At 42.3% G+C, this 26,579-nt stretch overlaps 2 protein-coding genes and 3 non-coding genes across 28 annotated transcripts in view; 1 reads left to right on the forward strand and 4 right to left on the reverse strand.

The window, feature by feature from the left end:
* Positions 1-1,075: 1,075 nt before the first annotated feature.
* GNL3 (G protein nucleolar 3) lies at positions 1,076-18,233 on the reverse strand. Its single transcript, XM_077325805.1, has 15 exons — positions 18,075-18,233; positions 16,922-16,980; positions 14,853-14,990; positions 12,890-12,997; positions 11,604-11,687; positions 9,512-9,647; positions 8,149-8,252; positions 7,227-7,365; positions 5,292-5,379; positions 4,496-4,670; positions 3,748-3,890; positions 3,147-3,283; positions 2,206-2,381; positions 1,638-1,719; positions 1,076-1,549 (listed from the first exon to the last, which is right to left on the reverse strand). Exons 1-15 carry the CDS (start codon positions 18,085-18,087, stop codon positions 1,482-1,484), a joined length of 1,650 nt encoding a protein of 549 aa, XP_077181920.1. The 5' UTR covers positions 18,088-18,233; the 3' UTR covers positions 1,076-1,481.
* LOC143834621 (small nucleolar RNA SNORD19) lies at positions 4,148-4,221 on the reverse strand. Its single transcript, XR_013229868.1, has one exon. It is a non-coding gene; the product is annotated as a small nucleolar RNA SNORD19 (small nucleolar RNA).
* Positions 5,991-6,065, reverse strand: LOC143834620 (small nucleolar RNA SNORD19). Its single transcript, XR_013229867.1, has one exon. It is a non-coding gene; the product is annotated as a small nucleolar RNA SNORD19 (small nucleolar RNA).
* LOC143834618 (small nucleolar RNA SNORD19) lies at positions 8,990-9,066 on the reverse strand. The gene has a single exon (XR_013229866.1). It is a non-coding gene; the product is annotated as a small nucleolar RNA SNORD19 (small nucleolar RNA).
* A 2-nt stretch (positions 18,234-18,235) lies between the features above and the next one.
* The window catches only part of PBRM1 (polybromo 1), a 76,450-nt gene continuing 68,106 nt past the window's right edge, over positions 18,236-26,579 (forward strand). For 13 of the 24 annotated variants that reach the window (XM_077325775.1, XM_077325782.1, XM_077325791.1 and 10 more), the window contains exons 1-2: positions 18,239-18,377; positions 20,105-20,188. In XM_077325775.1, the coding sequence (XP_077181890.1) occupies positions 20,120-20,188 (69 nt within the window). In that variant the 5' untranslated portion in view covers positions 18,239-18,377; positions 20,105-20,119. Of the gene's footprint in view, positions 18,378-20,104; positions 20,189-22,014; positions 22,146-26,579 lie in introns of those variants that run through there. The other 11 variants (XM_077325783.1, XM_077325786.1, XM_077325799.1 and 8 more) reach the window with 6 other exon arrangements.

Genomic DNA, 26,579 nt, shown 5'->3' on the forward strand with positions numbered 1-26,579 from the left:
TTGTACTAAACATCTATCAGTGCACGAGCAATTTCTAAATCACATTTAATTTAATGGTAAAAACTTAAATTGAATTTCCAGAATTAGGTCTCTTATAAATAAAGTACTTTATTGCTGTGAACCGTTTTCCCGTCAACGCCAAAGGGATGCTTTTTAAAACCGTGAAATCAGTGGCTCCAAAATCTACTATGAATTTCCTAAATGGATTAATTTGTATTTCAATAATTTTTTCTGTGAATAATTTGTCTTTTGCAATAGACTTGCACATCAATTAGCTCATGTTTTCTTGATAATTATGTATACTCCCCCAGTTTAATATTAAATATGCTGACTGAAAATGTAGTATTTTTTAACCTTTATCACAGTTGAATCCACATGATTCTTCAAGTTGGATAAACTTAAATCGTCCAACAGTGAGCATTGAGGTTACTTCATTACATGAATCATGAAACAGCTCTATGCCTCTAGTCTAACATACATTGTTCTTTGCTCCATAACCAGAAGAGGGAGGGTAAGCATCAGGCACAGGGAAAAAGATGAAAGTGCTGTATGGGGGATGTGCGCAATTCCCCCCCTCCCCATGCCAAAAAAAACGTGATCCCAAGACCAGTAAGGTATTCAGAGCCAGGACTTTTTGAAGAATCCTAGTTTTTTCCCCCCTGGTCCAATAGATCCGAACTGAAAGCCAAAGGGGGGGGACGGGATGGGACACAGAGGCAAAGCTGCTAAAAACAGCTGGGAGATGGCTTGGCTGGGATGGTCCTTTTACATTGGACTGCCCAAAGGAGCCTGCCCAGGGATTTTTTACGGTTCTGGAAACCCCCAGATACATTTGGGAAAGTGAAAAATAATAAGGTATTTTTTTAGTACACTTTCCAGTTGGATGGATTCATAAGCCTTTGTCAATAAGGCAACTATAGAAAATATTTGCTATGTTTAAGCTACCATGAATGAGCTAGCTGTTTTGCCTACAAGTAGAGCTAATTGGTAAACAACAAGCTACATCCAATTTAATTTTCCCTTTCCCCAAAAATGATTTGTAGAAAGTGGAAATTAAATGCACCTTCAGTCCCAGTTAAAATATTTATTCTACTATGTATATTTATTAATCTGAAAAACAGCTTAAAGCACAACTAATTACATCTTTTAGACTTAAGGGTCTCCTTACAAGAGGCTGAAATGGTTATTTAATCCTAATGATCCTGCAGCCCTTTTTTCCACTGGCCTCCCTGTACATTTTCCTCCTAACTTGAGCAAGGTTTACTCCTTGGGAGTAAATATACAGCTATTTCAGAGGAAATAGAGGAAACATACCAAGCATCATTATAGTTTTAAGTTTATGCCCAATGGTGATGAAAAATATATGAATGCAATCTTCTGTAAATAATATAATACTCTATACAATATGCACACGGAACCAGCCTATAGAGTTCTAAATACTGATTCCAGAACAATGGAGCATTCAATACCCAATGGTCGTCTTATATGTAATCTGTATTGAAATCATAGGCATCATCCAGGTCACCAGCCTCTATGTTGAGCTGTTTATCTGTAGAAGACAAAAGAAAGACTGAAGTCAACAGTTTGTTCGGAGTAACAATGTGGAATTAGTTTTGTGAGCGCCATTTAACATGCACCTGTAGGCAACTTTCCCCCTTTTGCATTCTTTGCTTCCAGCTCTTCAGGGAGAGTTTGGCTGCTTGCCGTTCTATCGTTTTCCTAAAACAAAGTGATCAAGGATACAACTGAGTGCTGATTTGGAAAGATAAACATCCAAAGTATTAGTTATGACTATTTAAAAAAACCCGCCAGCAGTTAGTTATGACTTCCCACTTTCAGACAGGTGTGAGGCTAGAAGACTGGTTTAGTTGCCCACCCTCACAGTTTCTGAATGCATGTACTATCCGTGCACAGTACAGTTAATTTTTTTAAAAATACACACATATGAGTAAATCTCATGTTGAGTTACTAAAGTTTAGCTGAACATGATATAACCTTCCATTAATCCAACTACTAGTCTCTTGTTTCAGAGTGAATGCACACTGCTTTTTCTCTGAAAAAAAAGGTATGCATGGACATGCAGAATACACCTACATGCACTGTAAATTGTGAACAAGGCTTCTATGTAACCCAGACCAAAATGCCATTCTCTCTTCATTAAAGAGTACAGTGTTAGAACTTGGTCTCTAAAGTTTAGGCTTTTACCTCTTCACTTTCTACTTCATCCTCCTCATCTTCAGATAATTCCTCAGCATCCTCACTCACTTTTGCACTCTTTTTCCCTGTTACTTCATCCGGCAGTTCAGTATCATCTATAATACCATCAGTGTAGCCAGAAGACTGAAACGCAATGCTGCTTGCCTGATTTGGGTATTTACTAGCTGTGGAGGAAACATTGATTAACCATGACAGTATTAGCACTTTGGCAGAACCTTCCAGCATGGTCTTCTAAAGAAGAAATCCTACCCAGTTTCTGAACAAGGCAAAAAAACCTAATTCTAGGATCTGGGGTAAGGATTAATTTTTGCTTCCTCTCACCCATATAAAGATGACAATTGGTTTTCTGCACAGAACATAGCCTCTGTAGAGAATTAAAACTGCCTTTATTTGTACAGCCCTACTTAAATTCAGTTGCCTAGATATTAGCAAAATAACTAGCATAATTTATTTGGGGGGGGGGGTGCAGCAAGACAGGCAGCTGCTGCAGTATCCCTTGCTGGGAGGCAGGGCAGGCACTGCAAAGTGACCTGTAAAGTCCAGGAGTCATGAGGGAGGGAACTGGGTTAGCTCCTGTTAGCCCAGGAGCCACGAGGGAGGGAACTGGGTGGTACAGCTCCTGTATCTGGCTAGAGCTGAGCTGTGGTGCAAGATCAGGAAGCAGCACTGGGATACTACCACTTCCTCACTGGTCCTGCACTCCCACCCTAGCTGGACAGAAGTGACAATTATGGAGGCTAGGAACAGCTGTAGTACACTTGCAGGAGGTGGGGCCAGGTGGCTCAGTCCCCAAGCAAGCAGACACCCACTCTACCATGGAAGCCCCACCTCCTGAGGGGGGTGGGAATTATTGTCAGATACAAAGTTTGTGCTGTTTAACTGGCATGATCTTTCTGAAAAGCATGCTCTACAGCGTTGGGTAGCGTTACCTTTCAAGGTGTTTTGGTTATCTTCTTCCAGATCCTCAACATTAAAAGCTTGTTTCACTGCTTCTAAAGCTTCGCAGGAAAGGTGTGGTGATGGGATCCATGATGCAGGGGGTCGTGAATAGTAGCTCATTTTGGCACTGAGAAAAAAACATTGTTAACAGATGCATGAAACATCATACACTCAAAGCAGCAATAATTCACACACCATCAGTCTTTGGGCTTAATAACTACATGCTGGGGGGAGGGACAGAAAAAGTACATTTGTTGGGTGTATGTGCTAATAATGCATCAACATCGCACCTTCTTTTATTAGCAAAGGCAACTGCTATTTCAAGTACAAACTGCCACTGCAATGCCATCCTTAAGTTTTGTGTAAAGAACAGAAAAAACACACGATCCCCCCTGGGTTATGTACATCAGTGGCACAAAGCATTCCATTTCCCACGTTAAAACTATACACTTTTCCCTTGCCAATCATTTTTTAATATGATGACGGCCAAGCACATTTGATTTCAGGGGCCCCCAAGTTCTTCCAAGCACAGCATTCTTTTTGAGTATATTGAACAGCTTCTTTCATCCAGGCAACTTATTGGACATTTACCCTGTAAAGTCACACAGCACTAGTTTAGCTGCACCTTCTGCGTTAGGAACACCTCCCTTTTTCAGCATTCCTCTCTTCTGAGCTAGCAGTGTTAAAAACTCCAAAGGGTTTCTATAATTTGGAATATTGTAATACATCATGATCTGAAATGAAAAGAAAACCCCATCAAATGTATCATTCTTAATTTCTGCTGAATAAATCAATTCTTGCAGCGTCTCAGCAGTATGCGTGCGAAAGGGAAGTGCTACCTAGTCTCTTTAATTTGTTTCTCTTACTCTTTGTTACCAGGCTGCTTACATCAAGATCAGTAGGTTCTTGCTCCAGTCCCAGCATCTGGGCCATGACTACTGGCATGGCAGGGAAGCAGAACTGGGCTGGAACCCTTTGGGAAGCACCATCATGCAACAGTAAGATCAGAGTTGGATCTGTCGTCTTCACTGTCAGAATAAGACACAACAGGGATCCTCATTTCTCACGCTGCCAGTATGGTGTTAGATACAAGTCAATTAAAATAAGCTCTGGGACAGCAGAAGCATGCTCAACTTTATCTGAATAGCATGAAGACTGGGCTCACACTTTTCTGGCCATAGCTTCATTCACACCTGTCCCCTTAAGATTTAGGCAAGGCACATTTTCCAATAGTGGCTATGCTGGCTATATTTGAGCAGAAAGCGAAAGGACACCCCACTTTCATTAAAATATGCAAGCTAAAAAAAAAAAAAACCAAGAGACAACCCAATCACTTTACCTGCTGTTTGCTGCAGTGCTTCAGAATTGCATCTACTGAATCAAACAAGTTTCCAGGATCAACATCTGTTGTACTTCGCAGTGCCAGTGTTTGAGGAGAGCTGGAAGGTGCCACAATAATGCTAGGACAATCTAACATCCTGATCTGTTTGTCAATGAGAACAATCTGCATGCACCTTTGAAAGAACATACATAATAGGTTCAAACAAGCTAGGAAGCATCTGATAAAGGAACACCAGATAAAAACAAAACATCAAATTTTGAGCAAATGGCATCAGCAGTATTTTGTGGTCAATACGCATGTACAATCACTTGAGGGTGTCACTATTAAAACGTGCAAGGTCTATTCTCCCTTTTTTCACTAAGTCACACTTGGTTCAAGACCCTCAAAACCCGTACCCAATAAGGGAACAATCAAGTTAAAATAACTGGTTCAGGTTTTGCTGTTAGCAGTATTCGTCTCTTGAACCAATTTAATGAAAAATGTTCAGCATTCTTTAACGATGATAGCATTCTTAATGAAAAATGGAGAGAAGTCCAGCCTAAATATTCTGTTGTGTCAATAGGATCTATTCCAGTTATTATTATTATTATTAGATTTATTCCCCACCACTCCCTTGCGGCTCGTGGTGGGTTACCAATAAATATATCTCAATTTTCAGCAACAAGAAAAAAATAGGCCAGTAATGGTTTCTGTGCACAGGTACAGAGAATGAGCAAATAAAAGCCAAACCACATGAAAGATCATACATATATGACAAGTTCAAATTGAGCTGCTTCACAAAAAACAAACTAACTTTGTAAGTCCTCTCACAGGTCCCACGTTGCAGACACGAGCATCTTTCAGACTATTGACAACGCTGCTTTTCCCTACGTTCGGAAATCCTGAAGATAAAGACACGCAGTATAAACGTATTAAATACACCTTAGACCAGGGGTAGTCAAACTGCGGCCCTCCAGATGTCCATGGACTACAATTCCCATGAGCCCCTGCCAGCATTTGCTCATGGGCTCATGGGAATAGTAGTCCATGGACATCTGGAGGGCCAGTTTGACTACCCCTGCCTTAGATGGATCACCATATGCACAGATATAGAGGAGAATATTTTGCAGAAGAGGAAAAAGATGCCAGGTTTTGCCATGCACAGGCTCTCATTTAATCCCTCGCCCGTACCCCAAGTCTATTTACTCGATTTATGAACACCTTGCTTGCACTGAAAATAATGCTTATTTTGAAACAAGTGACAGAAACAAGCAAAGAGACTTTCATTCTTTTTCCCACACAGAAAAGCTATAGATAGCCAAGCACTGTCTCATTTTAATTCAAATTCCTCCAGAGGGAGGGAGGCCCATCAAGGTTTCTCCGCTTTGTAAATGAATTCATATCATATCCCACGTTCAACAACATGGAGCCAAGGTCATTTTTGGCCACTGCTATTAGCAGCAATTTATTGTCAGTGAAATATTTTTATGTAGAACAACTTTTTAAAAGCTGCCTGTAGAGCAAGATCAGAGTTGGATCTGAAGTCTCCACTGCAACAGTAAGACATAGGGTATTGTCCTCATTTCTCACTCCTGTCATACAACAGAAGAAGCAAGCCTAAAAAGTTGTTCTTATTAAGTGCCTATCTGGCATGCCTACGAGAGGTGATATTGAAGAATGTAAAAGGTTGTGTCAGGTGTGAAAGAGTGGATCCCAAGCCACTAGTGCTTCATTTGCTGCTGGGGCTATTCAAGCACTCTGTTAATAAATCAGCCCCTTGTAAATACTGAAAAGCTGCCCAGAGAGCCTGCTGAGTTACACTCAACATGAACAATGGTTTACGGTGGGAAAGTAAACCAGCCCCATGGGGCCCAAGAACATGTTAAGGTCTTTTTAGATCACGACCCAGGTCAGTCAATTTCAGTCTTCATCAATCAACAGATCAATAAAGCTGAACCACAAGGACAAAATAACCAACACTGCTGCCTCTGTTGCCAGCCTCTATTGTTGCTTTAAGAGCTGTCAGCTCACTACTCGCTCATACCATGTCCTCACCGACCAAAGTCCTAGAACCCCTCTCGGGGCTTTAACTTGGAATTGCCTCCCCCCCCCCCCGTGTCCCAGGCTCAGGAACTATCTGGAACCGTATCACTGTTCTGGTGTCGAGTTGTAAACTATGCTATCTTTGATGATAAGGGAATGCATACTGTGTGATCTTGAACTGTGGGCACAAATGGTGTGTGTGTGTGTTACGCAGTATTTATCCTGAACTTTTGCCTAACCCTAGTTTGAGCAACAAAGAGTCTTCTGTACCCATTTGCAGTTTCTTAAATAAACTTCCAAGTCTTTTACTCTAGACTTTGAGTTTGTCTTTCCTGGGAGAAATGCCACCAAACCTGACAACAGCATTAACAAAGGAAAAAAAGATTTTGGATGTCGCAGAGCAGTTAAAAGCATGAATGCTACCATGCTTAAATATATCATGGTTCCTTCAGGCTTTAGAAGGCCATGTACACAATAAAGGTTGCACTTACAGTTGTACAGTTAACAGTTTGAAAGCTTAAGAGTCCATCATTGTTAATGCATTCTCTGTACTGTATCAGAGTCACAGTGAATTATCAGCTATGAATCCTCATTGTAAACAATGAGCCATATGGGAGGGCAGTATAAAAATCTAAGAAATAAATAAACCATCCTAAGCCGCAAGGCAGCGTGGTATAAAAACGTAATAAAATAAAACTGTACTTACCTACTACACCAACCTGTATTACTTTCTCTTTCATCACACTATGCTCTTGAAGAAGTTTTAGCAGACAGTCACCCCCAAAGCACAGGCTGGTCCTTGAGACATCAATATATGCAGCGCCTTTTTTAGTGACCCTCCTTCCCTGGTGTAAATTTAAATTAATATTAAAAAGTCAGCATCAAAGAATATCAGGTGCCACTTCCCTATTGTCTTTTGGGGTAAAAAGGGGGAACTCCAGTGACATGCTGAGCTATGCTATAAACTCTCACATTAGTTTTCTAAGTGCTTCTACAACAAGTGGCAGCAGAAGATTGTTTCAGGGCCGAGCTGAGTAAGGCAGGAAGCAAGGAAGACAGCTGAATGATTCTATTCCATCATTAGTTATGCTTGCCATGGAATTCTTAGTCAAACCAATTTAGAATCCAACTAAGAATACCAAGTTTTTGGTAACAATTTTGCTTGGTTACCAAAGAATGTGTGTAGAATCCTTTGAAATAAAACAGACCAATTCCTAGTACTTGCTCTCTGAAAATGTAACATGCTAAAAGCAAAGCTACTTTTACTGTTCACCTAAAAGTGGCAAATCAGATACTCTCTTTGTGCTGCTCCTGTGTGAACAGGACTGGTGCTACAATTTCACCAGCACTGGATAAACAGTTGAAATGACCAACAGCTAGACTGTGTGACTGAGGCTCCTTCTGGTTAATGCTATGATCTTAAATATTGGCCTCTTAGCTCCCCTCCTCAATTAACATGGGTAGATGATGTTTGTTGCTGGACAATTTATAAGGTGCAATGCAGGCAACTTAGAAAAACAAGCTTATAAATTATAATCTTTAGCATCTCTTTTGTTTCCATAATGACAAATGTTTCTTCAATCAATCACTACTTCTTTGAATAGTGTAAAAAAATGGATGGTTCTTACCATCGTTCTGTCTTTTTTCTGCATTGCAGATTTAAATGCAACAGTTGGAAGTTCCTTGTTTAAATAATGTAACCATTTCTCTAAGTTCTCCTTTGGTATCAGATCTGGAAAAAAAAATGAGGGGGAAAAAGCAGCCCAGTAATACAAAAATAGGGTTGCACAGTGTGTTGTTACTCTAACAAAAATGGCTTCAAAAATAAATCTAAGAGATTTCTTTCACTGTATTCAAATGATTATGAAAAAATTACGGCTTCTGCAAAGAATTAGAAAGCCAGGAAATCTGCACCCCCACCTCTTGGTTTGTAATGAACATTTGTTGCAATACCCAAATTGGGCAATTTCAATGACTTGCTACCTGTTTCTTCCTAACAAACTAGAATTAAACCATGATGCACAATTCTGATTTGAAAACAAGAACAAGGTTCAACTTCCGTTTCATCCAAACAATATATCACAGCAAACTTTGTTTCAAACCAGGACATATTTACTCTATGAACAAAGCAGAAGGGGAAGAGAGGGAGCACTTGACTCTGTGGACCTTTGGAGATTGCATCTGGTAATCTCAAAACAGCTTTTTGGTAATCAATGTTGCTCTTTTTTGAAATCTACAAGGAACAGGATAGATGAATACTGAAAAAGGTAGTTTCCTCCCATTACCTAACTCCCCCACCCTCCACACTAGTGCCAAGCTTGGCCTTATGACTTCACAAGTAGTTTGCTATCTGGAATTCAGCAGATGAAGATTTTCAGTGTGGAGATAGCCTGAGATGGAGACATTAGCAGATAACAATGCTATGTTAAAGGGACATGTCGCTAAAAATGTGGCAAGCTTATGCCCGCAAACATAAGTGAGCTCAGAGTTGGATCTGACAGTCTTCAGAGATATGTCAGTACATTTCTGTATCTTCCTCATTGCTCACATCCCAACGGAAAATCATTTATCTGATTAATAAAGTGGCATACCACCCGTTTAGAGCTTTGATATAAATAAATCCAATCCAAATAAAATCTATTTATTTTATTCACTTGTATCCTGCCTTTCATCCCGATGGGGACCCAAAGTAGCTTACATCTTTCTTCTCTCCTCCATTTCATTCTCACAACAGCCCTCTGAGGTAGTTTAGGCTGAGAGTGTGTGACTAGTCCACTGATGTCAAAAGAAAATGATCTCAAATTTATTTCAAAGCATGGATTACACCTAAAGTTTAAAATCCTATTAATGCTTATTTGGAAGTAAGAAGTACGAAACAGAGTGGAACTTACAGATAAACATGGACAGTATTTGATTAAATGTCAGTTTTTTTCCAGGACTGTGACATTATGAAGAAATGTCCAAGCATTTTGCTTAATATATTTCACTTACCAATTTTGTTTAAAACTAGCAGCAATGGCTTGCCTCCATCTGACTGACCAACAAGTTGTTCCAACTGTGGACACCGACAACCTAGAGGATCTCTTGCATCTAAAACTTCCAGCACTACATCAGAAGCTTCAATCACCTAAAGTGAAACACAGATATTCCCGGCTTCAAAGTTAAAACTTTTAAAAAGACAAAAGACAATCAGACTCTTGAATTAATGTGCCTGCATTGCTATTTGGAAGTTATACACATATTAAGTAGTAACCGCTTACCAAAGAGGTATTTGTTAAGAGTATAATCTCTGCAGCTGAATCTAATATTGCTTAGGGAAGGGCCACTTTAACTGCCTTCAGCATCATAAGACACAGCTCTTTGCTATATTTTAGGATTTACATAAAACGTATCTCAATGTTTTCAACACAAACTCTTATCGACTAAAATAGCAAGACTGCTGCCTTGAACAACTGGAAGAAGTACAAGAAGGCGAGCAGTATCGAACAGAGTAAATGCAAATTCCATCCACTGTTTCTATTAATAAAGTGTGCCAAAAATCTCAGCACTGAACAAACAAGTGAAAAATTAGAAGAAGAAGAAGAAGAGTTGGTTCTTATATGCCGCTTTTCCCTACCCGAAGGAGGCTCAAAGCGGCTTACAGTCGCCTTCCCTTTCCTCTCCCCACAACAGACACCCTGTGGGGTGGGTGAGGCTGAGAGAGCCCTGAGATCACTGCCCGGTCTCATTTGTGTCTCATTTGCTTCTTTCAGCCTCATCATATATTTTTATAGCAAAACCAACAGAATCTGAGGATACTTAAATCTGGTGACTGGAGCTGTGAAGGACGGGAAATCTTCCCACAATCTTGAAGAATGGCCCAGATTTGTGCAAAAAACCCAACCCCCCCCTAGAGCTTTATAAAAAACCAAAGCCATACAAGGAACACCTGTAGTTTTTAAAAACCAGAAATCTTCAGTGAAAGTTGCTAAGCAACCACAGCATTCTTGGCTTTTTTCAGTAAAAGGGAAAGGGACAGGTTCTTTACCAGGGCGGGTTTGGCCTTTGAAGAAGAACTCTGGGCCCAGCTGGACAGCAACCACTAGGTGACCGGATAACACTCATCTTAATGACTCTGTCAACAGCAGCCTATTCAAGAGTGCGTGACACAGTAGTTAAGAGTTGGAGAGTACGGTCTGGGAGACCTGGCTTCAAAACACCAGTCTGCCATGGAAGATCTCCAAGACATCTTATGGCAGTCACATACTTTTAGCCTAAGCTACCTCACAAGGTTGTTGTGAGGATAAAGGAGAATTATGTAAGCTGATTTGGTCCCCGCTGTGGAGAAAGGTGGAGTATAAATGAAATAAAGAATAAACATAACTGAAAGATGGGAGGCAGATAAAAGGTTGAATGTCTGAGGAGGAAAGAATGAGGCAGGAAAAGTGGAGAGGAAATGGGGGTTACCAGGAGGAGGCAAAAGGGAAATAATGTGTGGAGAGGACTAGAGGGGAAGTGGTGCATCATTCCCCCCTTGTTCTTGGGGGTTCCCTAATATGCAAGTGTGTCAGGCCCAGCAGTCGGCACCACACAACTGGGAAATCATTTTCTCAGGTAGAGGCTACTGGGAGGGGATGAAGACTGGGGGAACAGATAAAGGTATATTGGTTGTTGAGTTGGAAGGAGAGAATGAAGTAGGAAAAGAATAGAGGCCTATGAGGACATCCAGGGAAAGAAAAGGGGAAATTGTAGAGGGGGAAATTAGATGCTTCCCACAAGTCCTTGGGGTTCCTCTTTTTGTTTTCTAACCACATACAACTACTTTGCATATTTTTAGTTCTCAGGAAGAGATCCAACTAAAGTAGGATTAATAATTTTACACAGGAATGACATAACCATCACTACTAATCACAATCACTAGCATTTTATTACTATTAAAACGTAGTTGCATGAACATGGTTAATTTATAATTAAAAATATAGCTCATCAGTATCACACTTTTGCTTGAAATGTATCAAGTGAAAGGGAACATAAACTGTAATAGTTTATATAGAACAAATGGAAAATTTCAATGTGAATGTCAAAACCAGAAAAAAAACCTTACCTTTTTAAGTTCCCTGCAGAAGAATTTATTTGAATTTTTATCTATCTGCTGTTCTGGGTTTGCTTTTGGTTTAGAGGTTGGTTCCTACAACAAAATATTTGAATATAGAAACAGCAAAGAGAAATAACAACTCTAGCATGTAACACAAATATTGATAAAATAAGATTGAAAACTGGCAGATTCCCTGACCCCGGCCAACAAACAAACATGACTACAATTTGAAATGAAAAATATAAACAATTTAATTTTCAACATGAATCACCCTTTTAAGCATAAAGACGTTCTGTCTGAAATTCAAAGAACTCATCACGTTCAGTGCTCTCAAAATACTAGAACTTAAGGGCATGCAATGAAATTGATGGACAGTAGGTTCAGGAACAACAAAAGAAAATACTACTTTACACAGAGTGTGATTAAAATGAGGAATTCACTGCTAGAGGATGCAGTGATTTCCACTAGAATGAACAGCTAGAATGAAAAGGCTATTAGAGAAGACTGATGGAAGATAAGTCCATCAATGGCTATTACCTGAGGGGACTAACAGAAACCTCCACACGCAGAGGCATAAAGCCTCTGAATCTCATTGCCAGGAGGCAACATCAGGGGAAAGCCTCAGCATCTATACCTTTTTGTTGGCTATCCAGAGGAACCGGATGCTAGACTAGATGGACCACTGGTCTGAGCCAGCAGAGCTCTTCTTATGTCAGGTCACAGACACCAACTTCACAGTCAAAGCAAGTTCTGGCTGTGCATGCAATGCCTTTCCTGGCACATAATGACTTTTTTAGATGGTTGCCAACACAAAATATGAATCAAAACATAATAGGCATTTCAAACTCCAACACAAAAACTTCTGACAGACCAAGCCAAATGTTTGTTTGTTTTTTTGGGGGGAGAACCCAAACCAATTGGATCAGCCACTCACTTGGTGCAAGGAAATTTAACAAGACAATGCGGCTGACTACTTGTGTTGGTATAAATGCACCACTATGGTGGGACCACATCAACAGGCAAATTATCCAAATTATGTAGTGCAAAAACAGCAGGCAAGTGTGGGCAGTCTTGCCAGCTGATCACTGTAAGGCAAAATGATCCACAGCACACCCACAACTGGGAAACCAGAGGATAGCTAGGAAACGAAAGCGCTGAGCCAGCATGGGAGGCAGGCGAGTCACTTATGTGTACCATTGCTCAAAAGCAATAAATAGGTTTTGCAAGGAAACAGAATGTTTTCTTTGTGTATTCCTCTTAAGCTCAATTTAAAGTGTTTCCTCAAGAACATATACCTTTTCACATTGTTTTTCTTCAATGGCATCCTTATTAGTTTCTTGCTTACGTTTCTTTTCCAGCTCTTTCTGTCGGTCAAGTTTCTGCTGTTTTTTCAGTTCTTCACGCTGTTCATATACACACACAAGTGATACAAAATTATAAGGGGAAACAGTTTCCTCTATTCAGAAAGACTAGCATATTTAACTTGAATTGGGGAAAGCTTGGAAATTCCTAATCAGACTATAAATCTCTCAGGTAAACTTTGGGTCATCCACTCGTTCTCTCAGCCTACTAACCCAGTGATTCTTAACCTTTGATCCACTACCCTTCAACAAACCATGTTATCAGTATCATCAAAGGAACTTCATTTATACACATATTTATTCATTCAATTTGTATACCACCCCTCACTATGCCATTTCTCATACATACAATTTGCAGATCTCAGTCAATGAGACCCTTATAGCTGATAGCTATCAGCTGACGCCTTATATTGTTTTATTTCTTTTTGTTTCATGGAACGTTTTAAGGCCCTGGGAGGATAAATCTATGGTCTGGGATTTTATCATCATGATGACGGGATGAAAAGTATAAAACTCTCTTTGGCTGGCTACAAGAAGTCCCTGCAAGTGGGGAGAAGGGGACAACTAAAATTCCAAATACCCCCACCCGTTTGCCCCCCCCCAGGTTCTGAATGTCCTCCCAAGTTTTGTAGACCCTGCAGCCCTCATTCAGAATGACTCGCCTAGCCCAATGCAATGTGTTGTATGAAGGGAAAAATGGTAGGATGTGTTAGGAATGAACACACAAAGTGTTTTACAAAAGATTATTCATAATTTCATTATCAAGATGTACTTCTCAGTTTTAATGGTATGGTGAAGACCTGGGAAAAGCTTTCAAGAGTACAGGCGTTAGCACAAATATGATCATACAATGCTTGATAGGTACAAAGCAGCGATCTGAATGGATGTTTAATTCCATCTTACTTTTCTTTGTCACTATACTGGTTAGATACAAAGACTACCTTCCTCTGGAGAGGGTTCATTCATACATTTATTTATTAATTAAATTTATATACCGCCGTTCCCTTAGGCTCACGGCGGTTTACAGAATAAATAATTTACAATAAAATCCCATAGTTCCCTCAATAAAATTACTAAAACCAACTAATATCCATATCAAAAAGGCAAAAAACACTATCTATACCCCTTGTTCAGCCGGGGGCCAACCATGCTACTGATCTCCTGAATGACCTAATGGGAGTGAGGCAACCAGATTGGTCAGATGAACCGAAGGGGCCCAGATCAAGTGTCGGGACCTCCCGCCCCGACCTCAACCATATGCCTGGCGGAAGAGCTCCGTCTTGCAGGCCCTTAAGAAAGACTTTTCACCACCAGAATACGCCTCCCAAAAGCCATTCTCCAATACAGAAAGGATTTCTTTGCAGAAGAGTTATAAGGACCATCTTAGTGAATGAGTTATAGCGGTGGTCCCCAACCTTTTTTAGGCTGGGGACTGGCAGGGCAACTGTTCCGCCCGCGCATTGCGCATGCATGGCCGAAATCGTGCATGCGCAATTTTGGTTGCGCATGGCGCATGTGCGGCCCTAATTCCCTCTCCCCCCCTCCCGCAGTAAGAAGCTTCCCGGGCTGCAAGCTTGCGGCCTGGGAAGTTTTTTACTGCGGGGGGGGGGGACGGGGAGAGGGAACCGCGGCCTGGCACCATGGCCTTCGCGGCCCGCAGGTTGGGGACCAGTGAGTTATAGGATCCAAGCCTCTAAACACAAATTTACATTCATATAACCACAGAATAAGACACAAAGTCGTTAGGTTTATTTACTGTTCTTCATCCATCAGACCAATGAACTGAGCTACAATGTCTTAACTATAAATCTCACTGAAGAAATTAAAGTATCCCATATTTCTAACAGCAAACAATCCATCCAGCTAATCTATACTTCTATTCTACATGTTATTTTACCCTTTGTTTCCTTTGTTCAGCTTCCCGAAGAATGTCCTCCTTAAAAGGTGCTGAATTAGGAACTCCTATATCTTTCTTGGGTTTCTTGCGTCCCCGTTTCTTGACTTCCTTCCGGAGTTTTCTATTGTGCTCTCGTACCTGTAAATAAATAATTGCTACACACTGTTATCAAAGATTTTAATAGTTGTTACACAGATTCAAATCCATCTCTCTTCCTAATAGCTGCATAAATATTGCAGTATTATCTGTGTTATGCTCTGGGTTCTAAAATATATTGTTGCAGTATATTTTTCTGTACAAGAAAAATATATTATACTATATATTATACTATTTGTAGAAATGGGCAAGATCAGGAGCCCGCTAAAGAAAGTACGCCCCCCCCTGTGCGCATGTGCAGCAAGGCGCAGTCGAAGGCGTGGGTGGCGTCATTGCAGCCGGCCCTGGGCCGGCGTCAGCTGCAGGTGGCCCCCGACGGAGTGGCGGACGGGCGAGGTGGCAGAAGAAGGCGGAGGTGGTTGGAGGTCGGGCAACCGGGCGTCCCGGCAGCCCGGCGAAGGTAGTCACGTGCGTGGGGCAGCGAGGCAGCCGTGGCAGAGTGGGCACATCTCTGCGGCACAGCGGTGGGTTGGGGGGCGGAAGACCGCGGCCGCTGGTGGGGTGGGTGTGGTTCACGGCGTTAGGGCGCTTACCTCGGGCGTCCGGGTGTGGAGCTAGTCTCAGGAGGGGCGCAAGGTGCCCCTCCCCGGGTGGCGGCGGCGGCATCGGCTGCCGCCTCCAACAGGCAGTTGGCTGGGCACGGCACCTCAGGCAAGTTGGGCGCCTTGGCGGGAGGAAAGAAGCAGGGCCGCCATGTCTTCAACGCGGCAGCCCTGCTCCTTTCCCCCCGGCAAAGGCCTCATTGTAGCGGGAGCACAGAGGCGAGGATGTGTGCCTCAGTGGAGCACAGAGCCAAAGATGGGCCAAGTAGCCAATGGGCCACTTTGCGGCTCCTGATTCGCCCCTCCGAGTTTTTATCACAGATGGCGCCCACCCCTTTCTCCTCCCAATTTGCCCTTAGCAATTTATTACTACCGCTCCACAGGAGTGGTTACAGACTAGGGGCCAAGTCCATTGCATTCAGGAATACAATGGGTGCTAGATTAGGGAGGTGCAATCGAAGAAATCTGTGGATGGCCTCCCCCTCCCCCCAGGACCTGGAAATGCTGCAGGCAGGTGTTATGAAACTCACCAGTAGGGGCAGCTCTCAAATGGCAGGGATCTGCAGCCTCCAAGCCTCAGAGGGAAGTGAAAGGAGGGGGGGTCGTCAGGGGTGAGGGATGGAAGGCAACTGGCTGCCCACTGGACAGACAGGCAAGCCGGTTGGAGGAGGCGGCACTCAGGGGTGGAACAGCCACCCTGTATGTGTGTTAAGCGCTGAGCAGCACTTAAGCCATGAGACATGCTCCTTCTCCAAGGCCTTATCAGAAATATTAAGTGGAACATATTACTTGTTTATAAAAAAATACTGCATTAATTGTATATAAGAAAACAGGATATTCAGTGTTTAAATAGCGTAACAGGAACAGAATGCTGCTGTAGTAGACAACTGAGTACAAACACAGTTGGTGCTCTCTCACAAGTCTCACTAGTCTTTGACAAGTTCTTTGAAATTTAGAACACCCTGTTCAGGTTGACATTAATCCAAAAACTCTCAGAATTGTGGAGTCCTTCTGAACTTCATTCTTTTTAGACACCCCCCCCCCCACATAAACCTTTAGGGATTATCTGTAGGGATGAACACAAACCAGTTCACAAGCCAGAATTCATCATGAATTTGGCCTGGTTTGGGCATCCCAAACCAACAATTTCCTGGATTTTGGGGCCATTTAAATCTAAAACCTGAGCAGGGCCATCCACCCATCAGCTGTTAGGTTTAAATGTCTGCAAACCATTCCCCTCTCCATCCAAGTAGGGGGAAGCAAAACGGACCACTGAAATGGCTGCTTACCATTTCACCAGTTCATTTTGTTTCCCACCACTTTGAAGTGGGGTGGTGGAGGTGCAAAACAAATAGTTGCAAAACAAGATACCTTTTTCTGGATTTTATAGCGTTTATGGCAGGTCATGCGCTTACTAGCTTTCTTCAACTCTGAAATAAAAACACCAATGATTATATTGCAAGAGCATCACATCACAATAATCGCAATCGCAACTAAGAATAAAATGTTAAATGATACAACCTATCCTTCACTAAATATGAAATGTCACAATACCACTGCAGAAAGATCCCACCCCTTATTTACAACTAGCCCTTGGAAAATCCCCTGTGGTCTCCATAGCTTGGTAACAGAAGGGGAAGCAGAACCAATAATATCAGTCCTGCCTCATAATTGCAGAACCCATTTCAATACTGGGCAAGGGATTTTCTAAACAGATCATTCAAAGAATAAAGCTGCTCCAGAAAGTGGCAGGAGTGAGGACACTGATCACATGAACATATGTACGAGGCTAAGGAGATCCATACCGTATACAGGAATTAAAACACCATGGGAATTTTAAAAACCCACACAACCCTAGCAGAGCCAGGAGAAAGGCTCGACCCTCTTTCTTGGTATACAGTACTAGTTATTTGTAGGGGGACCTTTCCAACGTGTGCTTATCGGTCAGCTCTAACACTTCCCGCTTGGCAGCACCAAGAGAGCACAGCGTTGCAGTACGAGAGGATTACGGGGAAAGGCAGGGAGAGGCCAGGAAAAGGGCAGCCTCATACGACAGAAGGCACAGGCTAACCCTGAGAGGCAGAGAGAACACACAGCAGGAAAGTACGGGACGGGTCCATCTGGCTTTTTGCAGAAGACGCCCGTAGCCCGTGCCTGGCCCACAGATCTCACCACCCAGCCGTGGGGCTCGGGAGGGGCCGGCTGCAGGCTCCGCTCAGCCTTGAAGCTGCCTAGGGGGCCCAGGCCCATCACTCCAGGCGGTGGGGACGAGGACACGACGGGAAGCACGACGCCTGCCGAGCCAAGCTACTTGAGGAAAGGGCGAGACCATCAAGAAATCTGCAAGACGTTCTCCTTTGGGCCTCGAAGGCCCTCCCCACAAAAGGAGCCCTCTTCCCCCCGGCAAAGGGGAGACCAGGCCACTCCGATTCCCACACCCCTCCAGAGAACCATTAAACCAGATAATAGACCTTCTGGGACAAGGGCTGCTACCCCTCCCGCCCCCCGGCCCCATATTACTTACTCGGCCGCTTCATGGCGGCAGCGCACGAGCTCCCTCCTCCTGCTCCCCACGCGGTGGAAAGAAGGCTCGGCGCGGCCGTAAAGCATCCCGCGCCTCCCTCCCTTCTGCCCGGGCTGTCGCGCGGCCGGCCTCACTTGGCGGCCGGGGCCCGGTTTGCGACAGCGGCGGGCTCGCTGGTGAGCGGCAACAGTGGCGGCGCCGAGAGCGCGGGGGGCAGCGGTGGCGGTGGCGGCGGCGGCGGGGGCTGAGCGCGGCCGCGGCTGCAGGAGGCGGAGGATCAGCAGCAGCAGCGGGGCTGGCTGGGTAAGGCGAGGGGCCGGGCTTGGCTCGCCTGAGCGGGGGAAGCGGCGCTGAAGGGGAGCCAGGAGGCCGAGGCGGGTTCCCTTTGTGTGGCCGCGGGAACTACGGGCGGGGGTCCCTTCCCCAAAGCGCAGAACTGTTTGCCTGGCCTGGCCTGGCCTGCCGGGGCAGGGGCTTGCCCTGACCCCTCTTCCCCCCGGCCTCTGCTATCCCTAGCCCAACAGATGGGTCGCCCCGTACCGCGAGCTGCTCCTGACCTACTAACCTTCTTTCTCTTGGAGTTAGACTTTTAAAAACCTCCGGCTTCTTTTGTGTCCTCTTGGTTTTTCTCCATCTCTTCTTCGCAATTATAGATTGCCCCCTTTATTTTTGTGTAGCTCTTCAAACCCCCCCTTTTTAAAAGGGTTTTTTTTTTTTTTTTGAAAAACTCACATTTCAAAACCATTGATCAGCCTGCACCGTAAACTTCCTCGTGGTAGAATGTTTTCCACAGTGGTTCAGAACGGGACAACTGCACTTGTCAAAAGCATGAGTATTTTCTTCCTCTTCCATCCTCTCTTGAGCTAAGCTTTGAAACAAAAACGCCTTAACTCAGTAACAAGTAGTAATATTTACATTGACATTTTCTTTTAGATTAGCTCTTAATTTTTTACTAAACAAAATGCCAAAATATTGCTTCTCCAAGAGTTATACTGGATGTTTTGAAAGAGTGACAAACAAGATGAACTAAGTCAGGAATTGGGCTCGTGGTAACCAGCACATTTGTAGCAGTATAAAATCTTTGCTGTTTAGTTTCTCATAAGTGCTTTTTGACATTGAGCCATAAGCTAACAGTCACTGTTTGAAATCTGTATTAGATTTTACATTTTGCTTGTAGACGAACTGCATAATTGACATGTTTTGACAAAATTGGGCTTTCAATGTATATTCTACTTTTCTTTGGGAAGGGTAAATCTTGTTTCTAACAAACTGAATTGTCAGTAATAGAATTGCTGCATGCCTTTCTTCATAATAATGTACAGTATTGTTGCTGTATAAAAATAAAAATTGCTAGTCTGCTATCAGACTTGTGGTTTAACCAAGCAACAGTTTTCTCAGTATCTCCATTATTATTATTTCTAATAAAGACAGAAGTACAAGTTATTTATTATTTACATTTCTAGACAACCCCTATTGACCCCTATTGAAAATAAAGTCAGTATTTGCAGCAATAAACCTGTTCAAGAACAATTTCACTTGAAAAACCCTTGTTACCATTTTGTTGGAGTACTAGAATAGTTAATTTTCAGTTAATAGATAATGTACATAATAACCAGCAACTGATTTATAGAGCCAGTGCTGGTACTATGCCCTCTCCACTATACCAAGGACCATGTATAAATATAAATGAGATATCTGGTTTTTGCTGTTTATATGAATGTTGACTACAAGTTTTCTGTTCTGCCAGCATTGATGTAGATCTACTTAATTATGTTAACAAAAATATTTTCTATGATGTCAAGGAGTTTTATTTGTCTAAAAATATATTAGTTGGTTTATTAATCAATATATTCAAAATGATGATATAGCATATCAAAAATTATATACATTAAAAATCTGAAGCAATATGACAACAACTTTACTGAAATACAGTTAGTTTCACAGCTAGCTAACATCCTAGAAAGATTATTGGGAGAAAAGCTGTGACACAAAGCATGGAAATCCATCAAAGATATCTTTTCCCTCTTCAGATCTTACCTCTTCAAATGAAAGGCCGCAAAACAAGGCTTGGTCTGAGAGAATTCAGTGGGCTCAGAATGTTAAGTAATGTAAAGGTAAGGCCCTAGTACTATAAACTGAGCCCAGAAGGGGGTCTGGTTGGGCTAAGACTGCAATACTTTTGTTCTTGTCACTTCTAGGTTTTAGACAGGCCAGTGCATTCTAGACAGATACATGTGCAAATCAATTGGTCAGTTTCACCAGTGCAAATGGGTGCTGACGTGGAGATTACCAGGAAAGGTCACCGTTCTCTCATTCAGGATTGATGCTAAAATTTCTTCCTAGCTCCTGCTGCCCTTGGTAAATTCAGGAGCAAGGTCCAGGAGCATCTTTACACTGCGCATAGCTCTTCAAGTGACTGCGTGGCCCAGTTAAGGACAAGTAAATTCATTATCCTCAGATCATGTGAATCTTTAGTCATCAACAGCTCTAAATTTGTTTGGATTCACTTTATTTTATTTATATTTGATTATATACCACCCCTCACGATGACATCTCAGGGTGGTGTACATATAGAACTAACAAAACAGAATGTACGTTAAACTTCTTTTAACAATTGGAAACAGAACACAACAATCATTTCAGTTAATAGGCAACAGCAACATAACTTAGAAATATGAGCAACTGCAACAATTGCGAAGCAGCAGACCACAAGCTTGAGGCAGTAGGGCTACATGACAGGGGTAGAACCAGGTAGCAGGAGGCCCTCCAAAGTTGGTTGTCAGCCGAAAGCTTGGCAGCACATCATAGTTTTTTGTTGCTGAGGGAATATCAGATGCAGGAGAAAAGTAGGTGTTGTTGGCAAATGAGTGTCTTCTTATTTCATGACTTTAAATGACGTTCTTCTCAAAGTCCACTTAGTGGTAGGTATAAATGTATTTGCAAAGACAGCTTACAGGAAAAATGATAATGATAGGAAAAGTTGAAAGCTGTAGGAAAATAAATAATTAATTAATTAAACATATACTGCCCTCCCCGGAGGCTCCCTGAAGGCCCCTAACTCGATGGATTAAATCAGTGAAGGAAACCATAGCCTTCAGTTTGCAAGACAGAACAAGGCTGTTAACAGTAAGGACATTTTGGAGCACATTCATTCATAAGGTCACCATAAGTTAGAAGTGACTTGGCAGCACATGGCACATACCCGTGTATGTTTCTTTAGTTAACTTGCAGGGTTTTCTTTTTAGCGATACAATTATTTATCTTACAGCTTTCATTTTAAACACCATAAATCTTTGTTGCTTGATTATGTGCACAATTACTATAATTTGCTATTCTTTAGAACTCTGAGTGCTTACCGCTGTATTCTGCATGCCCATCAGTTGTGTCTTTGTAATGAAATACTTTAGCTATTCTCTGTGCTTGTGCTAAACAGGCAATGAATTCTGTAGTATTATGCTTGTTCTTGGACTTATATGAAAGTTATGTCTGTGGTTCTGCTCCATTAAAATTAATAGTTTTGCCATTGACTTTAGGAGCAGGAGGATCTGTATCCTTTGTTTAGACCAGTGATTCCCAAAGTGGGCACTACCGCCCCCTGGTGGGTGCTGCAGCGATCCAGGGGGGCGGTGATGGGCCACAGGTGCATTTGGGGGCAATGAATAACTATTAAAATTTTAAAAAAAAATTTCCAGGGGGCGCTGAGTAATATTTTTTCTGGAAAGGGGGCGGTAGGCCAGATAAGTTTGGGGACCACTGGTTTAGACCTTCTGAGAATGACCATATTTTTCTTAATCTGAAATGCTGATAGCCTAAATATGCATGTTTTTGCTTTCCCCATGTTTTATGGAAAGATCTTTCCAATACCATTCTTCTTGATTTACCTGTTATTCTCTTTGTTTCCTATTCTTCTTTTCCTTTCCTTTGTTGTCTTCTCTTTCAGTTTTGGCTGTACTAATACTACTGCTGAATTAGTGCATTAAGGATTTGCCTTTTCTCAGTTTCTTTACTTGCCTAACAGACATTATGAGGAGACTGGCTTTTCGTGGTGCTGGTTGTACTCTGGTAAATCTGGTAATTTACTGATAATGTGTGTCTTGTTTTATCCCTCTCTTCCATGCATTTCAGCATTTTTTCGCATGATAAATCATTCTTGTTCACCTATTTCACTCTTGAACTTCATAGTTAATCTTGTTTTCTCAGTATGAATTACAAACTTTCTAACCCATTTATGTCAGACTAAAGATAAGTTTTAAAACATCAGTGTGAACAAGTGAATTGGAATGACACTGAAAATTTGAATGTGCAGTTTGTTTAGTGATTGAACGTGTCTCACTGGAAACTAGTTAAATTGGCATGTACTAGTGAATAGAACTTGAACGACATCACTGAATGTTTTGTCAGTCATTTAAGACAGGGTGAGTCACTGGTTAATCTAAAAATCTGATACTGGATGTGAAAAATGAAATATTTTTCCAGACCTGGTTTTGAGGGCTTGTTGAGGATGAGATTGGCAATGTATATGTTTCGGAGATAGAGAAAGTTGTTTACATTCATATTACACAACATTTATTTCCTTTACTATGCCCATGTACTGAGTGTATGCCATGCTCCCTGCTCTTCAGGCTTAGTTTGATATACATAACTAGCTTCAAAGCCAGGCAGCTGAAGGTGGCTTTGGGTTGCAGCTGGATCAAGTGGGGCGGGTGGGGGCTGGCCAGCTCATTAGCAGGCCCGGGACAGAGCTCCTTAGCAAGCAGTCAGCAGGCCGAGAGGCCCTCGTTAGCAGGCCCTCCACCATGACCCTTTGCCCAGGGCCCTCTCCCCTTACCTGCTGCTGGCTCCAGGCACTGAGGCACATCTGAGAGCAAAGAGGCTAGAGTCCAGGGACGGAGGGCAGGAGCTGCAGGAGCAGGGCCAATCACAGTGCAGCTGGCTGCACCCTGATTGGTTCTATTCCAAATTGGGCAGCCCGACACGTTACACCCCCCCAGGCTGTTTCACAAATATATAGAGGAACCATGGATAAGGATGGTCTCAACATCCTCCAGTAATACCAGAAGTATCATAACATAATAGCCAATAATGTTTTGTTTATTTTGGGAGGTGGTTCCTTCAATCTTGAAAACATTTTAATGTCTGTCTTATATAATTTGTTTCTAACTAAGAAATACATTTTTTACCAAGTTAATTTTTGTTGAGAACTTTTTCACATATTGTTTGCAGTATTGAGCCCTGGCCTGGATAGCCCAGGCAAGCCTGATCTTGGAAGCTAAGCAGGGTTGAATCTGGCTAGTTTTTGAATAGGAGATCTCCAAGGATCACTAGAGTCATGATGCAGAGGCAAGCAATGGCAAGCCACCTCAGAACATGTTTTGGCTGGTTGCCAAACAATCCTAGCATTTCCTGGCCATACAATGAATAAATAAATAAGAGTAATATATGGAGAAACATGCAGCATTTCAGTTTTCTATAGTATACCTTTTGGAAGTTCTACACTTTTATGTGGAATGTCCCCATATGGGAACAATGAATTATTCCTGTATTTATGTTCCGTTGAAATCAAGTCACTGTAAATGATAATTAACTTAAGTTCCATTGATTTCAAAAGCTACAGTACAGTTTACTGTCTTTGAATCCAATATAGTAGCGGTCCCCAACCTTTCTTTGGTCAGGGAACGCCTCCGGGGCGAGGGGAGAGCCGACGGCCCGGGCGCTGCATGGCAGCTGCATGCAAACACGCACACGCAGTTGCCGCACGTGCGTGTTTTCGCCACCAGGGGCGCTAATGTGCATGCACGGCACCGCACGTGTGCGTTTTCGCCACCAGGGGGTGGAAACACGCATGCGCGGCAACTGCGCGTTTGTGTCACCGGCGTGCCGGGCCTGCCTCTTCCCCGAGCTTCTCGCTGTAGGGGGGGAGGCAGGCGCGGCTGCCGGCAGCCTGGTACCGTGGACTTTGTGGACCGGTAGCAGGCCGCGGACCGGGGGTTGATGACCCCCGCTATATAGCAGGGGTAGTCAAGCTATGGTCCTCCAGATATTCATGGACTACAATTCCCATGGGAATTGTTGTCCATGGACATCTGGAGATGGGATGTAGATTTAAAGATAGGTTATATATTATGTGACCATAGGGTATTATTACACAGAACTGGGAAGTAATCCCACTGAAAATACAATACAGCGGGTGCTATCCCACCTGCCCCCCGGGTTGCAACCATTCCCAAGCGGGCAGGCAGGGCGATTGGCGGCTCTCTGAGGCGGCGAGCACCCTGGCCAGCCAGCCGGGAAAGGGCTTTCTCTTCTCCTCCCCTGGCCAGTCGCCTTTCCCAGCTGGCCGGGCAGGGCGATTGGCAGCTCTGAGGCGGCGAGTGCCCTGGCCGGCCAGCTGGGAAGGGCTTTCTCTCACCCACCCCCCAGGCTTTCTTGAGTTCTAAAAAGGATGAACCACTAAAAAATTTTTTGTTTTAAATATAATTGCCAAAGGTTTTGGTCAAGAAAAAAAGTCAACAAGGGAAACAAAGCAGCAACCTTTACCCCTTCTTGCTGAGAATGTGATATTTTTATGCCTAGTCTCTCCATCAAGTAAGCTAATTTTGCGCCTCCTGACTCGTCAGACCGGGAGCAAGGGACCATTTGCGATCTGCGCTGTGTGCGGCTCGCAATCTGGCCCTTGCCGCCAGACTGACAGTTGGAGGGCCCAATCGGCAGGCGCAAAGCGCCTGCCAATTGGGCCCTCCGATTGTCAGTCTGGCAGAAGGGGCCAAAGGGCATCCTTCCTCATCCCGGACATACCGCTCCCGTGGAGCGGTTAAAGATGATGTCTTCATTGCCAGTTTTTTTACTTCCTGCAATAATATCCAGGAGTGCTTATCATATTACAACAGACTGTAATAATTGATATGTAGTGAATTTCTCCATCCCCAGTTCACATAATTAGCTGTCACTGCTGGGGCGTGGAGAGGTGGCAATGATAAATTGTGTGGTCAATGTCAATAGTGCACACAGTTGTGGAAACATCATTTTGGCTGATGTGATGTATAATCTAGCTCTTTGTCTTTCGCCTAACTGGGGTAACCAAAAACTCAAACATTTCTTATATCTTCTGCTCAGAGTATTAGTTCAAAAACCAGAGGGTTTCAAACAATATTTTTGAACTTATTTTAAGGTTTCTAGTTGCTGTGCAATTAATATTAGGCAATGTTGTCCATTTGAGAGTTGCAAATAATGTTTTTTCAGGTTACCCCTAGCAATTCTTTATTATACAAGGATCAGGCTGCAAGTAATATAACAATTATAAAAATTATGGTTATACAGATCAAAGCCAAAACCAAAATTCTTATTTATATGTCTCTTCTAGCATGATGGTAAAGATAATATAGTCATCAATTTGATTTGGAACTAAGAAGTGAAGAAGTACCACAACTACTTTCATGGACAATAATTAAATTATTTTGCTATAGATAGACAAGTGAATAGCCATGCCCATGGTCTCTTGTGCAAAGATTTTGGATATGGTAAAATCAGTGAATAAATAGTTTTCAGTGTCTGGTATTTTTCCTAAACAATGTAAGGGAAAGTACATGCTGTATTGTGTTTAGTTTTTAAAATCCCAGTTATTCTAATAAAAATTATTTCCACATAGTTTTGAATTAATTTATCTATAAATATAAAGCACTAATTTTTCCTAATCAAATATTCAGTTCAAGTAATTGTTGCAGTTGGGACATAAAATAGAAATGAGTGTATTTCAAATTTGTTTACTTAACTATAAGTCAAAATTAATATTCCAAATAAATAATATCATATTCTTGGGAGTCCTTCCAGTTTTAATGTTTTGGAAAACCCTCAGCACTGCTTGTCTACCAAAACAGGTGGGTTGTCAAATACCTGACAAAATGAATTACAGACAGTAAAATAAAATAAGTTGTGCATACTTGCTTAACTGTTTTTTTATCACAAGTAACCCTTTTTAAAAATGACTTGAACATAAATAACTGATAAATAGCTTATGCCTTCTGCAGATATAGATGTTTAGAAACATTCCCACTGATATTTGAAATGATCAAGGTTTGTCAAGTTTTTTTTTCTCTTTAAGTTCCTTTCTGAGTGAATGATCGCCATTCAGTCAGAATTGATGGCAATGCCACTGGGTCATTTACCAAGAAGAAAGAAGTTTTCTTTTGCCTATGAGCCATTAGGACCCAGCTTATTCTCAGGTGTTTGAGATCACTGTATTGGACCTTGCACCTTGTTTGATCTGAGAGCATGTTAAGTATGTTATCCTTTTTTATTCCATTGCATTTTGTGCTACTAAACCATACTAGCATGCATGTTCAAATTTATGATACTAAAAGGAGCACCATAACAAGATTTGAGTTGTCACTTTTGTTGTGGTCACAATGCTCATACCATCATTTTTGTTGCTGTTGTTGTTATACATGTGCTTGGATAATACAGCAATGAGTTGATATTAAAAATCAGAAAAAAATACAAAATGGTAGG

Source organism: Paroedura picta, chromosome 3, assembly GCF_049243985.1.
Source record: "Paroedura picta isolate Pp20150507F chromosome 3, Ppicta_v3.0, whole genome shotgun sequence".
Taxonomy (NCBI): domain Eukaryota; kingdom Metazoa; phylum Chordata; class Lepidosauria; order Squamata; family Gekkonidae; genus Paroedura; species Paroedura picta.